Consider the following 16432-nt stretch of genomic DNA (forward strand, 5'->3'; position numbering starts at 1 on the left):
TGGGAGACTCCTGTGTCTCCCTCCTTCCTAAAAAAGGAGTGGCTAAGCCATTTGAAATCTCAAGCTGTGGCGGTCCCATGACCTCCTTCTCCATCTCCACCACATTTTCCTCACTCTGGGAAGCTTCACCCACCACTCCTTTACCAGGGGAAATTAGACCTGCTCCTCTCCATCCTTCAGCCAGTTCTCCACCCAAACCTTGAGGAGCACAACCCTTAAAATCCCTCCCACCCCATCTCCACTGTACCAAGCACCGATCCATGCACACATTTCTCCCTGGGAATTATCCCACTGGAGCCTGTCTTGCTGTGAGACAACCTGTGACTCCTCCAGGCTCTCAGCCCTGCCTTGCTGAGGGCTCCTGTCTCTGTCACAGGTGACCAAGTTGGTTCTCAGGAGCATCCTCCATCAGCGTGACTTCAGGGGGTCACCACAGCACAGGTGACACCCATCTGTCCCGCTCTCGTAGCAGGGACACAGGCCCTAGGATGGAACATCTGTGGCAAGAACGAGACTTTTCCTCCTGCTATGGACTGCTGGGCCATAGGAGAGGAAAGATGTCCAAACCCTGGACCAACAAGCTGCCACAACCTGCAATTTTCTGCTGAGGAGACCTCACAAAGTAAAACCTCAAAGGCAGTTTGCTCCTTGCCCTTGTGTGTGAGCAGAGGGGGAACTGGCAGGTCTGGCTTGCTGCAGGGCCCTGAGGGGACGCAGTCATGGTGAGCGAATTCCCGTTCTCCTCGTGCCCACGCACGCTGTCCTGCACAATAAAATCGCTCTTTCTCCTCCTGGGCGTTCCCGCCCACCCAGAGCATGGCTGCACCCTGCCCCATTCCAGCTCCCCACCCCCTCCCAGCATCCCACCCCCTTTCTCGACTCCAGCCGTGCCAGACTGAGCAGGACACCCCACTTCGAGAGGAGATTCCCGTTTTCCCATAGTCTCTGGTGAGAAGGCATTTCCACAAGCTGGGGGACACAGGGTGGCCCTGCCTGAGGACAAACCTTGGCCTTTTTGAGGTGAACCAGGGTGAGGAGTGGATTCTGTTGCTGTCAAGCTGTTCCCTCCTGGCTCTGCAGCTGGATTATCCCATCTGATTGTGTTTCTCCTCCTGATTCTCCCAAGCAGGGATCGCCTGCTCCCAGTCTCTATCCTGCTGCCACCACCTCAGCTTCAGTGTCCCTGCAGGGGCTCAGTCCTTTTCCCACTGCAGGACCCTGCTAGAATTTTAATGGTCCCACACAGCACCTCTCAGGTGACCCAGAAACAACACCCTGGCTCCTATCTGCCCCCAAAGCAGCCAGCATTTGAGACATGAATGCACACAACAGAGCTCTCCCTTCCAAGCAGGCTGCCCGTGGGGACAGAACCCTCGTGGGCTAAAGAGCCACATCGTCTGTCCCATCCCAGCTCCTGTCCCGTCCTGTGTGACCCCACCAGCCAAGGCAGTGGGATCTCAGACACAGGACAGTCCAGCTGAAGCTCTGGGAGAGGCAGCTGCTTCTTTCTGCCTGCCCACCTCATCCAGCACCACCATTCTCTGCCCTTTCTTCCCAGGGACCCCTTCGGGGCTTCCCTGAAGCCTTGGAGGCTTCAGTCCCTCTCCAGGCATAGCCTGGAAACACTGACATGTTAAAAGGTGCTTTGGGAGGGAGGGCACAGAGCGACTGAGGAGAGGCTGGTGGGACAGAGCTGTCACCTGTCACCCTGCCCCCTGGCTGGCTCATGTTACCTCTGGTCCGCTCTTCTCCCGCGCCTCCTCCGCAGCCATTGGAGCAAACATCACCCAGCCAACGATGTGAACACGTCCTTTAGGGGGCTCAGCCACCCTGACCCCGTGTGGCAGCTAAACGGGCTGGCCTGCCCAGATCCAGGCTCCTCTTGGGATCTTCGCTTCGACGCTCAGGCTACAAATTGCCGTCGTGTCAAGCTGAATCCTCAGCCCTACTTCAGCTTTTCAAACATGCCCAGCAGCTAATGGCCATTCAACCACAGCCTGGTTTTGCTCTCTGAGCACAAAGAGTGTCTAAAAATATCCCTCTCCGATGCTGCCCTCGCTCTGCTCCAACACCCCTGAAGAAGCCCAGAGCAGTAACCAGCTTCCAGAAACGCAGCTCAGCCAGCAAAGCGATCCCAGCTGGAAGCAGGGATGTGTTTCCTCCTGCTCTCCTCAGCCCTTTCCCCCAGCCAGGCACTGGGACGTGCTGCCCGCGTGCTGCGTGTCCCCAGCCCGGCGTTATCTGGTGGCAGCAGCTGTGGCTGGGGACAGGACACTCGTCATGGGGGAGCAGCCACGCCGAGACGTCAGAGCTTTGGGGGTTCCCAGTACAGCCGTGGGGCTCAGCACGTTCAAATCCCAGTTACTGCCCACTGTGGGTGCTGGGCTCGGTGCCAGGTGACGTCTCTGAGTGTCCCCAGCCACAGCTGTGCCCTGTGGGGTCACAGTGAGAGGGTCCTGGGTCTCCTTTGAAAGTGTCCCTGCCCAATCCTGTCCCCTAAACCATCCTGTGATCCTTGCTCCATGCTGGAGCTGGGATCCTACAAGGAAACCCACCCAAGGAGTGGTGTGGAGGGGGCAGAAATGTCATTTAACACCTCCACAATTTAATCACACCTTGACACCTTGTCTCTTCCACCTGCAGCCAGCACAGCACCCAGAATTCTTTGCCATCCCATGCCTCATCCCATACAGGAGGGAAGTTCCTCTTGCTGCTTCCATGGGCTTTCCATCCCCTGGATATTCCAGCCTGGCATCCCCTGAGATGCCAGGGAACATCCCAGTGCCTGTCTGCCCTGGTGCCCATCCTCAGCCCCTCTCTGAGACCCCTCTGGGGTGAGCAGCCTGTCCCCAGCACAGCTTTATCCCAAACTCCTGCAAAGTTTGGGAATGCTCCCTGTCTGTGGGAAGCCATCAAGCAGAAGACTGCAGCATTGAGGATTGATTTTGGCTTGGTTTTCCAAAGCTTTGGACAAAGCTTCCTGCTCTGTCCATCCTTCCTTCTCTCCAGCCCACAAGGAGCAGATTTTTGCTGCCCTTCCCAGCCAGCATTGCTCACTTGGTCTTGTTTCCATCTTTTGTCAGCTCCAGGTTTTCCCCCATTTTGCTGCCTCCTCACACCCAGCAATTTCCCACCCAACTTTTGTCCTCCTCCAAAAGATCTTTTGCAAAGGTCTGGAGGATCTCCCAGGGTGGTGGGACCTGGGCAGGGGACAGCTGGTGGTGGCAGGTCCCCATCCCTCAGACATCTGCACCCCCAGAATAGAATGAGTCCCATTCAGGTGTGGGTGTCCCATGGAAACCTCACTGGGGAGGCTGGGAGTGACTGGGAGACAACTGTGGGCCTAGAGAGGAGAATCCAATGGCCAAATGGGCTCACTGGGAGTAACTGGGGCAGCTGGGAGTGACTGGGAGTAGGTGAGAGGGAGGGAGGAGTGACTGGTGGTGGTGAAGGAGCAGATGTGGAATTATGTGAGAGAATCCAGCAGGCATCTGGAATGAACTGGGAATGACTGGGAGGCAGCTGCAGGCCTAGAGGAGAGAACCCAGTGGGCAACTGGGATCTGCTGGATAGAACTGGGAGCAGTAACTGGGATCTGCTGGGAGGAACTGGGAGCACCTGGCAGTAACTGGGATTTTTTGGGGGTAACTGGGATATGCGGGGTGGAAATGGGGGCTGCTGGATGGAACTGGGAGTAGGTGAGGGGCAGTGAGGGATAACTGGGCAGACGACACGGGGTTATGGGAGAGAGTCCAGCCAGCAACTGGGAGTCAGTGGGTGCGGCTGGGGGCAGGTAGAGGGCAGACAGCTGAGACTATGGCACAGCTGGATGTGACTGCGGCTAACTCCGGGCAGCTGGGGGCAGCTGGGGACAGCTGGGGACAGCTGTGAGGACCCTGGAGGCAACTGGGGAGGGCGGGAGGAGACATTGGGAGATGGCCACGCCCCCTGACAAAGCCACGCCCCTCACAACGACCACGCCCGTTACAATTGCCACGCCCCCTACCCGAACCCACGCCCCTAACCAAAGCCACGCCTCTCACAGTGGCCTTGCCCCCTCAAAATGGCCGGGCCCCACAGAATGCCCACGCCCCCTCACTGAAGCCACGCCCCTCGTAATGATCACGCCCCTCAATGATCGCGCCCTTCACAGTGATAACGCCCCTCACAGTTGCCACGCCCCCTGCCCGACCCCACACCCCTCACAATGATCACACCCCTCACAATGGCCGTGCCCCCTAAACTGTCCGTGTCCCTCACGGTGGCCAAGCCCCTCATAGTGATAACGCCCCTCACACCGATAACGCCCCTCACACTGATCCCGGCCCTCAGTGATAACGCCCCTCACACTGATAACGCCCCTCACAATGAAAACGCCCCTCACACTGATAACGCCCCTCACACTGATCCCGCCCCTCACATTGATAACGCCCCTCAATGATAACGCCCCTCACAATGAAAACGCCCCTCATACTGATCCCGCCCCTCAATGATAACGCCCCTCAATGAAAACGCCCCTCACACTGATAACGCCCCTCACACTGATAACTCCCCTCACTCACAGTGATCCCGCCCCTCACACTGATCCCTCCCCTCAGACTGATCCCTCCCCTCAGACTGATAACGCCCCTCACACTGATCCCGCCCCTCACACTGATAACGCCCCTCAATGATAACGCCCCTCAATGATAACGCCCCTCAATGATAACGCCCCTCACAATGATAACGCCCCTCAATGATAACGCCCCTCAATGATAACGCCCCTCAATGATAACGCCCCTCACACTGATCCCGCCCCTCACACTGATCACGTCCCCTCGCATTGCCGGTGTCGCGCCGTGATGACATAAGCAGGAGCGCCACCCGTCCGCCATGGCGAAGACCGTGGCCTATTTCTACGACCCGGACGTGGGGAACTTCCACTACGGTGCGAGCGCGGCCGGGGCAGCGGCGGGGCTGGGCGGCGGAGCGGCGAGGCTGTGACCCAGCCCATCCTCCCCTCTCGCCATTCCTCCCCTCGCTCCTCCCCGTTCCCTTTCCCCTCCTCACCGCCGCTGCCGCGGGTGGCGGTGTGCAGCGGCCGTTGTGTGCCCGCTGGGCCCCGTTAATGCCCGCGCCGTTCCGTTCCAGGCGCGGGGCACCCCATGAAGCCGCATCGCCTGGCGCTCACGCACAGCCTGGTGCTGCACTATGGCCTCTACAAGAAAATGATCGTAAGCCACGCGTGTCCCCGGCCGGGCGGCGCTGGGACGGGAGGGCAGCGCTCGGAGCTCTGGGGGTGTCAGTCCCGGTCTGACCCCCCGGGGCCGGTTTGAGGGGCTGCTTTGGTCACGGGTGGGTGGCAGCGTTCAGGAATGGCTGGAGACGATTCTGCTATAAACGAGAAATAAAGTCTCGATATTCAGCAAAATTTAGATTGCTTTATTTAATATAGACAGAGCTGGGGAAAACGTGAGGGGTCACCGCCCGCTCCACACTTCCACCCAACTTGGTTTGCAGCTCCCTTTTTGTAGTTTGCTTTTCCCAATAACAATTCAAAAATTGTTATTGTTCTGTTGTAGTAATTCTGCAAGGTAAGCAGTGGTGGTCAAAGAAACTTCCAAACTCTTCGGACAGTTGGTCATGTCACCATCTGGTCTTGGGAAATAAAAAACCAGAAGAAGTAGGAAGCCTGTTCTTTAGCAGATAGTATGTGATTGATCACATATAGGCAGGAAATCTGATTCTGCAAAAAAAACCTTTCAGACTGTGGCAAACCCCTTTTTTTCTTTTATTACACGATATTCATAACAGGGGGATTTAAACAGTGGGTTTAATCATATATTTCCCTTTATCTAAGTCCATATTCTTTTCTTATTTTAAGTATTCTGGTTTATACAAACTCCAAAACTTCTATGGTTAACATGAATCATTTATCAATTGTCACAATTCCAAAGAGCTGGTGAGGTCAGGCAAATATAGAAATGCTATTTATGAAAGTAATTTTTGGTCTTTAGACATGAGAAAAGTTTCTTTAATTAATATCATTCCCGAATAAAACCACATCCATTGCAGAAATGCAGCCCTTGCAGAGGCTGTGGGGAGCCTTTGCAGAGTTTCTCTGCCAGATTTTTACTGTCACTGTGTGGATTTCCACCTGTAACTTCCCTGGAGTTGGGCTCTTCCTTGCAGGAACAACCAAAAAAACATGTTCTGACCTAACACTTCTAAATGGAAACTCCCTGCCTTTTTCTATCAAGTGGTTGCTTTAAATAGGAGGAATTGGAAATCACGGAAAATATCTCTTCTCAATTGAATTTCCTCTCCCAGTGGTGTTAATTTTTAACTTCCCCTCTACTGAGGTATGTGCCCTAAATGCCAAACTGGTAAACCTGTGTTTGTCACAAGATCCTGGATTTGAGTCCATCCACCTCCCTGACCATTTCCCCAAATTTCCTTTCCAAAGGAAACCAAACTTCTGCAACTCTTCCATCTGTCTGGGAGGTTTCCCCATATAGTTTGGAACCTGTCAGTAAATCTTAGAGGGACCAGAACCACCTTTAGATCAAGGTTTTTAAACTGTGGAAAATTGGTGACTGAGGAAGAAATGATCCCCCCAGTGAAGGAAGGTTTATTCTGCTGCCCAAGCAGAGGAATGTGCCATGGGGTAAGGGAGAAATTTTATGGCAAGAGCTGCAGCCAGGAGGGGCAGGAGGTGAATTTATAAAAGGGAAAAATGAAAGGAGAGCAGGTTTCATGGATTTAAAAGAGCACAAATACCAGTGTTTGCACTTTTTTATGTACCTCCTGCAGACCAATTGTCAGTTAGTTTGAGATTCCTTCCAGCCCAAGGAAATGGGAGTTTGGATGGGAAATAACTCCTGCTTTTGCCTCTGGCAGGTGTTCAAACCCTACCAGGCCTCCCAGCACGACATGTGTCGTTTCCACTCCGAGGATTACATCGATTTCCTGCAGAGGGTGAGCCCCAACAACATGCAGGGCTTCACCAAGAGCCTCAATGCCTTCAATGTGGGTGATGACTGGTGAGTGCCTCCTCTGAACTGTCCCATTCCTCCCTTGGTTTGGAGCACAGTGGGTCCCTCCTGTGTGGATAAGGGGATGGAGCTATTAGTTTTTATTTTAATTTTTCTTCTCCAGTTAGAGTTGGGATTAAAAGCACCAGAGGTGGAGTTTTGTGTTTGAACTCAGTTGTTTGTTAATTCTTATCTATAGCACAGTGAGTGCCACAGCACTTTGAGCTAACAAGCTAAAAATGAAAAAATGGAGATTTATCTTCCTCATTACAAAGTCTTTTAAAGCTAAACAGTTTAATTAACTTATTTTTGCTTTTGACTCAATGACTAAACACTTGTGACCTGCAGTGTGGCATTTTCTATCTAATTAAATAATGCTACTTAAACTTAAGAGGAAGGACAAGAAGGAGGAAAAACTAATGCATCAAAACTTCTATCTTGTCTATATTCTAATAGGCAGTTAATAGAATAGAATATTGAAATGGAATATTGACTGTATTCTAAAACCCTAAATTCCTAACCTTTCACTAACCTGAAGGAGTTCCAGGAGAGCTGGAGATGGACTTGGGACAAGGGATGGAGGGACAGGACACAGGAAATGGCACATTTGGATGGGATTTTGGGCAGGAATTGTTCCTGGCAGGGCTGGCACAGGTGCCCAGAGCAGCTGTGGCTGCCCCTGGATCCCTGGCAGTGCCCAAGGCCAGGCTGGAGCATCCTGGGATGGTGGAAGATGTCGCTGCCATGGCAGGGGTGGAACTGGATGAACTTTAAGTTCCCTTGCAACCCAAATCATTCTGGGATTGGGAGCTATCACAGCCCCCACTCTCCTGAGGCAGGTCTCATGTCCCAGCTGTGTGCACATCCAGCAGAGCTGCAGGACAGACTGACATGCTTTGGGAACAGTGAAGCCTTTTCAGGGCTGCTTTAGAATCTTTGGGAATCATTATCCCATTCCCTGTGTTTCCCACTGAGTTTGCAGCCAGCTCACTCACCCTGCTGGGCTCAGTGAGTTACAGGCAGGTTCAGAGTGATCCTGATCCCAAATTAACTCTTGCACAGAGAGCTGAGCTTTATTCTTGCTCAGGTTACCCCTGGGCAGTTTGATTCCTGTCTGTGCTTTGGAGAAAGGGCAGGAATGAGATGTTCAGGGTTTGAATGTGGTTTCTTTTTCAGCCCAGTGTTTCCAGGCCTCTTTGAATTCTGCTCTCGTTACACAGGGGCCTCCCTGCAGGGAGCAACACAGCTGAACAACAAGGTAAAGGGGCTGAGGTGCTGATCTTTTGGAGCCCAGCTGGAGCTTTGCAGGAGGAAAAGCCAGGAGGGTGTTGTGGACCCCTGGGATGGGCAGGTGGAAGTGGGAAGGAGGGCACAGGGTTGTTGTCACCATATTGTCACTTTAACTCACTTCTCTTTCCTCTCTTAGATCTGTGACATTGCCATAAACTGGGCAGGGGGCCTCCATCATGCCAAAAAGTTTGAGGTAATGATGCAGACCTGTGGATTGCTCTGCCTTTGGTGCCTGGGCTCTGTGTTGGTCTCACTCTGAAGCTGTTGGTGTTTCTCTCTCTTGCAGGCTTCGGGTTTTTGTTACGTCAATGACATCGTGATTGGCATCCTGGAGCTGCTCAAGTAAGGACAGGGGCTGAGCTCTGCTGCCTGCTTTGGGCTTCCCCTCTGCTTTTTCTCTGTTTCCCTGCCTCATTTGCCTCTCTGGAATCCAGGAAACCCAAAAAATTCATTTTTGTCCTGGCCTTATCTTTAAGGGTTTGAGCATTTGGAGCACCTGACTCCAGTTTTGTTGCAGGGAGCTTGAGGGATACAGAAAAGTTCTTCAATCCCATTTCAGGGGCTCCTGAGTCTCAACCTTGTTGCCACAGTGATTCTTGTGTACGTAAATATAAATTTTGGTTCACTGGAGACACAGAAATGACTCAAATCTTTCTGGAGTTGTTTGAGCACCTTAAGAACAGGACTTGGGCTGCACAAGGGTGATCAAAAGACACTTGATCTCCATAGAAAAGAGTCAGGTTATTTTTCATTTTAGAAAATAAATTCAGAATAAGAGAAGAAGTTACAGAAATACCTTTAGTTTCTTGAATTGATTTGGGATTTTTTTTTTTTTTGTGGTACTTCAAACTGCCCTCCTTGTGACTGAACCTCAGACAAGTTGTTATGGAATGAAAAAGCATTTGGAGTTGATCAAACAATGGTTACTGCTGGCAAGTTTACTTACTCTCAAAGTTAGATTTATGGGATGTACTGGGATTTTTGTTTTGTTTGGAACTCCAGGATTTCCCTGGCTATCCCTGCACTCCCATTTCCCAATCCCATCCAGCAGAGACCTCAAATACAGCCCAGTTACCCCTCATGGGATATGATTTGTGTCCCTATTCTTTTGTTGCCTGTTTCCAGGATCCTTTTCTGCAGCAGGTGACTGCATTTGGAGTTTGCTTCTGTCTCTCTCTCTGGCTGCTTCTCCAGTAAATTAATTCCAGCCTGGAATTTTTGGTGCTCACTAGCTGGGACACAGTGCTCCAGTTCCCATCTCCTCCATGCCAGCTTGCTTTTCATTTCCTGATTTGATTGAAATCACTGGAACTCTTAAAGATTATGAGCATGTTGGAAACAAAAATCTGCAACTTTTGAACACCCAGTTTTGAAACCTTTTTGTTCTAGCACCCACCTTGCTTAAACAAGTTCTTTTCCAAGGCATTTCTGTCTCCATCTAAAAACTTTTTTGTTCTAACATCCATTTCCAACCACCTCAGAAGAAAATGTTCAAAATACCGATTTCCAAGCACATCAGAAGATGTTTGGGTGTGTCTGGAATCCAACCTTGGCTGTGCTCCCCAGGTACCACCCCCGTGTGCTGTACATCGACATCGATATCCACCACGGGGACGGGGTGCAGGAGGCTTTCTACCTGACAGATCGTGTCATGACAGTGTCATTTCACAAATATGGCAACTATTTCTTCCCTGGCACAGGTAGGTGTTTCATTTCTAGTGGGAACCTGCTTCAGAATCCCTTGGAAGCTGTGCTGGAGTAGAAAAGAGGAAATCACAAAATTCGAGCAGCGGGGGGAAATGGTAGCAAAGTGGTTAGAGAGGAGTAGAATGTAGTTGCTTTTAATAAAGGGGTCCTGATGAGGTGGAAAGACTCACGCCAGCATTTGCACAGCTCTGAAGTCCCAGGGCTGTTGTGACTGTCCTGTTCTGCAGGTGACATGTATGAGGTTGGTGCAGAGAGTGGTCGGTACTATTGTCTCAACGTGCCCCTCCGAGATGGCATCGATGACCAAAGTAGGTGTTCCCTCCCTCCCCTTTCCCCTTGGCCCCAGGGCTTTCCTGCTCCTTCTGCTCCAGAGCCATGACAAATCCACCTCTCTCTCCAAAGGTTATAAGCACCTCTTCCAGCCAGTCATTAACCAGGTGGTAGATTACTATCAGCCCACCTGCATAGTCTTGCAGGTAAGGAAGCAAAACTCTGTGCAGACATCCATGCCTTCAGAGGGCTCAGTCTGTGTTCCCTTCTGTCCCCTGGTGTGGATCTGGAGAGCAATGCCAACATTCCCTTGTTTTTCTGTCCCCCAGTGTGGTGCTGATTCTCTGGGCTGTGACCGGTTGGGATGTTTTAACCTCAGTATAAGAGGCCATGGGTGAGTACAGCAGGGCTGGGCACAGAAAAAATAGTGAAGGGCTCTGAGGAGCCTCTGCTGTGAGGCTGGAGCTTTGGCTTTGCTGCCAGCAGTTTTTGGGGTTTTTTTAACATTTGTGTGACTGGAGCAGGTTTGAGAATGAGGTGGTGAAGGAGAAGGAGGCCATGGAGATGCTCTGAGAGCTGGGAGAGCTGAGGGTGCTCACCTGGACAAGAGAAGGTTCCAGAGAGACCTCCAGGAGAGCTAGAGAGGGACTGGGGACAAGGGATGGAGAGACAGGACACAGGGAATGGCATGGTTGGATGGGATTTTGGGCAGGAATTGTTCCCTGGCAGGGTGGGCAGGGCTGGCACAGGGTGCCCAGAGCAGCTGTGGCTGCCCCTGGATCCCTGGCAGTGCCCAAGGCCAGGCTGGACAGGGCTTGGAGCATCCTGGGACAGTGGAAAGTGTCCCTGCCATGGCAGGGGGGTGACATGAGATGAACCTCAAGGTCCTTCCCACCCCACCTGTGATGGTGATTCCTGGGTGGGAGCTCTGGGTGTATCACACCAACCATGGCAGTGTTGGAGTTCAGGGGGACATTTCTGACACCTGAACCTGTGCTGCAGTTTGCAGCTGTGGCATTTTCCTGTTTGGGCTTTGTAGGGAGTGTGTGGAGTACGTGAAGAGCTTCAACATCCCCTTGCTGGTGCTGGGAGGAGGAGGTTACACAGTCAGGAACGTGGCACGCTGCTGGTGAGTCCTGTGCCTGCTGAGGGCCTGCTCTCTGGGATTTGTCCCTGCATCTCCCATGTCCCTTTCCATGAGCTCAGCTCCTCTTTTCCATATTTTCAGGACTTATGAAACATCCTTGCTTGTAGATGAACCAATCAGTGACGAGCTCCCATACAGTGGTAAGTTGCAGTTGCCTTTTTTCCTCGTGAGCTCTTCCGAAATTTTTGGGATGTTCTATTCTGCATTACCAAAGTGTCAGCACTTCCTAACCTTGGAGATGGCCTCAGCCATGCCTGGAAGTGTCCAAGGCCAGGCTGGATGGGGTTTGGTTTAGTGGTGTGGTCTCTCTTGCTGGGCAGACACAGCCCTGTGTATCTGCTGTGATCTCATTTGCATAATTTCCTGTTTGCTCTGTTGTTTTCTCTGATCCCTTGCACTCAGAATTGAATATCTCTGTGCATTTTAAACTCTACTCTCTCCCAGGCAGGTGGGAGGGTGAGCTCTGCTCTCTGCACAGCTTCTGGCCCCCTCTGTGCTCTAACTCTGTGTCTTCCATCTCAGAATATTTTGAATACTTCGCTCCAGATTTCACCCTTCACCCTGATGTGAGCACGAGGATTGAGAATCAGAACTCCAGGCAGGTGAGCTGCAATATCAGCTTTAAATTCCCAAAACCCTGTGGTTGATGCTCTGATCCTGTGTGTCAAGAAAATTAAGCCACAAACAGCAGAGGTTTATGTCCCAAAAAAGGAGACAGAGGAGTTCTTCTACTTTATTCCAATAAAGGGAGAGACCATGGGGCATTCCCCAGATTTTTGAAGGATGCAGCCTCATTTTAATCCTAATTTTCCCTCTTTCTTTCCCTATTGGCTTGAGAGATACAGACTTCCCAGAACACCTGATACCTAAGATTCCCCTCTAATGTATAACCATTTTGAGTTTTAATTCTTATGGAATTTATGGTTTTTCCCCATTATTTCTTTCATCTTTTAATATCCAGTTTCATTTACCAGCAAACCTACAATTTGTTCACTGTGAAACCAGCTGGAGGTCAGGGCACAAAAACAATGAAAAACAGCAACTGGGTTGTCTCAGTGTTTCCTGTGTGATTGTGTGTCAATAATTGAATTCACTCCCTGACCTCCTTTGCTCTGATAAGTGAATTTTGCACAAATGTGTTGCTCTTGGCCGCCACAGAGGTGATGCAGGCAGGTGACAGAGCTGTGACACATGGCAGTGTGGTGATGCCTGTGTTCTGTCCCTGCAGTACCTGGATCAGATCAGGCAGACCATCTTTGAGAACCTGAAGATGCTGAACCACGCTCCCAGCGTGCAGATCCACGACGTCCCCTCCGACCTGCTCAGCTACGACCGCACGGACGAGCCCGACCCCGAGGAGAGGGGCTCTGAGGAGAACTACAACAGGTACCACAGCTTGCTCTGCAGCACTGCCCTTCCCTTTCTGTCCCTGGGAGAGGATACAGAGGGGTCCTTCCAAGTTCTAGAATGAGAATCCTGGAATTTGGGCTGGGAAGGGACCTTATAAGCCCATCGCACTCTCGTGAGCAGAGAAGTCACTTCTGTTGAGTTCACTTCTGAGTCTCTGGTTTTACCCAAGGAGCTGCTGTGGTCTCCTAATGTGCCATTCCCTCAGGCCCCAAGGGTTGCAGGTCTCTGTCTCCTCCCTGACAGGGATTTCTCTTCCCCCAGGCCTGAAGCTCCCAACGAGTTCTACGACGGTGACCACGACAATGACAAAGAGAGTGACGTGGAGATCTGAGGGCTCTGCCCTGTCCTCCAGATGCTTGGAGCACTTAACTGGGCCCCCAGGAGCCAGTTTAGCCCTCTCTTCATCTTAGACTGCACATGGTGGCAGCAGAGACAGTCCCACTGCAGGCTCCTGCCACCTGGAGAGGCACAGAGGTGACGTGTGCTCCTTCCTTGTCACCACGCCACGGTTCTGGCTGTCACCGCTGTGGGAATGGACCCATGCTGAGTCCTGGCTGGCAGCTTTGGGACTGCCCTCAGAGCCTGAGCCACGCTCCCTGACTCCCCTGCAGGCTCCTGCCAGCCAGGTGGGAGCTGGAGCAGCTGTGCCTACGATCTCTGCCTCTCTGCAGCAGCTTGGGATCCATCCTGCTGTCCCTGACCTCCACTCAGGTACCACCCCACTGTCCTCTGCAGCCTGCACTCAGAGCTGCTCCTCATGGCCCTTCTAAGCTGCTGGTGTTCCACAGCTCCAGGAATTATTGGAGAAGACAGACCAGCTGTGGGGTGGGGGTCAGGCTGTCCTTGGAGCAGGGAGAAGTGGGATGGAAGGATGTGTGCAGAGCACAGGCTTGTTCCTCCCCCCCCCCACAGCCAGATCTGCATTCACAAACGAGTTCTGCAGCACTTTGCTGAGTTGGACACAACCTCCCTGTTGTGGTTATTCCTTGGGAGGTTTAAATCTATGGGACAGAGGTTTGGCTGCCCAGGTCAATACTTAGTGTGTCCTAATGTAGCTTCCAGCTGTGTTTCCCAAGTTCACACATGGTGGTCCTGTGTGGCAGCAAGAGATCTGGGCTGTTCCTCTGAGAGGAAACAGGATCTGTACCCAGCAGATGTTGCTGTGCTGCTGGGTGAGGGAAGCTGCTTCCCCCAGGTGCTCTGTTCTGCCCTCACCCAGCAGAGGTTTCTCTTGGCCATCCCTTCAATCCCAGATTTGGCTGCTCCCTCTCCTGAGTCCTCACCTGGTACCTGTGGTGTTTGGGGAGGTGGGGCTGGGTTCAGCCTCTGTCTGTACGGTTCTGTTTGTTTACTGATGTCTTTGAACATTAAACAAGAGGCAGTATTTTTCTTACCTGACCTGTTGTTGGTCTGTTTAATCCCCACACCTTTTGGCTCCTGTTCTCCCAAGGGTGGAGCATGGCCCTGGCAGGGCAGTGTCACCCACTGAAGGAATGGAGGGAATTCTCAGAGGAAATGCTGGTGAGTTTTTGGCATCACTGCACACAAGGGGAGCACTCTGAACTCCCTTTCAAGAGGCCAAGTTATTCCTGTTATGCCCCTCAGTCCAGCAAAAGCTTTGCAGGAAGCTGCAGAGATGATTGAGGAAATCTTTCCTGCAGTTATTTTAGATGCCATGATTTCTGTGAGTTTATAACAACCTCTGCACTTTGCACTGTCACTGTCCCAAAGCCCTTTTGGGGACTGTTCTGTAATTCCTATCACTAGAACATGAAGCAGGGAGAGAAATCCCTCAGAAATAAATTGTGATAGAATTAGACTGGGGCTGGAGAAGAATGAACAAAGGTCTAACACAGCTGCTGTGTGAGGAAGGATTTGATGGATCAGGATCCTTCAGCTGAGGAGGGAGAACTGAGCTGGAAAAAGCTCATGTCATAACCATGGGTGTCAGAGGGGGTTTCTCCAATACAAATACAAGTACCAGAATACAAAAGCTGGGATTTCAGGAGTGCCAGGACACAGGGATGGCATCCCAGAGGGCAGGGCTGGATGGGATATTGGGCAGGAATTCTTCCCTGGGAGGGTGGGAGGCCCTGGCACGGGGTGTCCAGAAAAGCTGTGGTGCTCCAAGCCTGGAAATATCCCTGAGGGAAGGAAATTTACACCAACATCCTGATGGAATTGATATTTACACCTGAACAGGCCAAGTTCTCTGTTTCAGGGCCCTGTGCAGAGCTGTGCTTGGACACCAGGTGGCAGCTGGATCTCTGGAATTCTATGGAGGCTCCACAGCCCTGCTGCTCCTCTGTGTGCAGAAACTGCACCCCAGGCTGAGGTTTTGGGTGGGAGCAGAGTCCTGGCTGTGCTCTCAGGAGGGCTGGGGGTTCTGGGGCACCAGGGCACAGGAGCAGGGTTTGTTCCTGCTGCACCTCTGATTTCCCTGTGTGAGCTTCCACAGCAAACCCAGGGATTCCCTCCTGGGCAGCAAAGAATGTTCTGTCTTCATTTCTCACAAAGAATCACATAAAATACACTTTTCTTTTTCCCCTGCTTCAGCTGACTGTCCTGGCTGTGTTGGTCCCACAGCCCCAAAATGCAGCAACCCCAAGTTAAGGAACTCACTGCAACATCTCCTGGAGCTGAAGCTGTTGCACAGGAGTGGATTGTGCATCCCTGTGCCTGGGTAGGAAATGGGGATGAGAACATCCCTGTTGTTCTGGGTGCTCTCCAGTGCCTGCTTTCCCTGTGGAAGACACCCAGCACACACTGTGGCACTGGCTGGAGCTGATTTTGGGATGTGCTGCCCAGCCAGATGTGGTTTTCACCCCCTTAAACCCTTGTTCCTCACCTCCCTCATGCCAGGAGCCCAGTGAATCAGGAGGATTCCCTGCAGGCACTGGGTGGTGTCCCATTCCCAGGATAAGTGCAGCCATGGGATGTCATCTCCTCCCTTCTCTGAGCTTTTAGGGATTGAGAGTTTGGGGATACAAAAGTGGTTTGAAATTATCTCTATGCTGAGCAAAGGAGGAGCTTGGCATGCACTGACCCACCTGAGTGTCCTGATTTGATTTTCTGTTAACCAAATTCTATAGGTGGACATGTCCATGGCACTTGGGAGTGTGATTTGATTCCTCCTGGGGCAGAATTATCCTGCAGGAAGGAAAGGCAGAGGTGGTTCCTGAAGGGCTGTGCTGCTGTGTGGGACAGGTTGGTGACAATTCAAGTCCTGCAGCAGAGCAGGGGGGTTTGCCTGGGGGTGCCAGGCCACTGCAGAGCCCAGCAGGGACAGTTTGGTGGCCTGGCTGTCACCAGGAGCAGGTGACAGCAGCAGGGTTTGCTCCTGCTGCACAGCTGGGCCTTCCTTGTGGGAACACCTGGCTTAACAAATTAATTAATACTCTCAGCATTACCCCACCACCTTCACTGTGCATTCCCTCTGCCTTCCTCCAGTGTAAAACCCTTCCATCCTCCTCCTGTCATGACAAAAAGTCTCTCATCAGCCCCTTTCAATGTGGGGAGCCCCAGAGGAGGGGTCCCCACACAGCCCCCCCAGCCTGATGTCATTAGGGAAGATATTAAATACTGGAAGTCCCAG

The 16432-nt window shown here is 52.0% G+C and overlaps 2 protein-coding genes across 3 annotated transcripts in view; one reads left to right on the forward strand and one right to left on the reverse strand.

Moving 5' to 3' along the window:
- The window catches only part of RELL2 (RELT like 2), a 15886-nt gene extending 10813 nt beyond the window's left edge, over positions 1 to 5073 (reverse strand). The window contains exon 1 of one of the 2 annotated variants that reach the window (XM_079319781.1): positions 5050 to 5073. Coding sequence is in view for 1 of the 2 variants with exons in the window: in XM_079319779.1 (XP_079175905.1) it covers positions 1734 to 1784 (51 nt within the window). In the remaining variant the exon portion in view is untranslated. Of the gene's footprint in view, positions 1 to 1733; positions 1923 to 5049 lie in introns of those variants that run through there. The other variant, XM_079319779.1, reaches the window with a different exon arrangement.
- On the forward strand, positions 4773 to 14230 carry HDAC3 (histone deacetylase 3). The gene is made up of 15 exons (XM_079319778.1): positions 4773 to 4927; positions 5131 to 5213; positions 6880 to 7022; positions 8190 to 8271; positions 8440 to 8496; positions 8590 to 8645; positions 9870 to 10003; positions 10238 to 10318; positions 10413 to 10486; positions 10610 to 10674; positions 11320 to 11409; positions 11509 to 11567; positions 11950 to 12029; positions 12656 to 12813; positions 13099 to 14230. The coding sequence occupies exons 1-15, from the start codon at positions 4873 to 4875 to the stop codon at positions 13166 to 13168; spliced, it is 1287 nt and encodes a 428-aa protein (XP_079175904.1). The 5' UTR covers positions 4773 to 4872; the 3' UTR covers positions 13169 to 14230.
- Positions 14231 to 16432: the final 2202 nt, after the last annotated feature.

This window comes from Erithacus rubecula (genome assembly GCF_903797595.1).
Source record: "Erithacus rubecula genome assembly, chromosome: 16".
In the NCBI taxonomy this organism is placed as follows: domain Eukaryota; kingdom Metazoa; phylum Chordata; class Aves; order Passeriformes; family Muscicapidae; genus Erithacus; species Erithacus rubecula.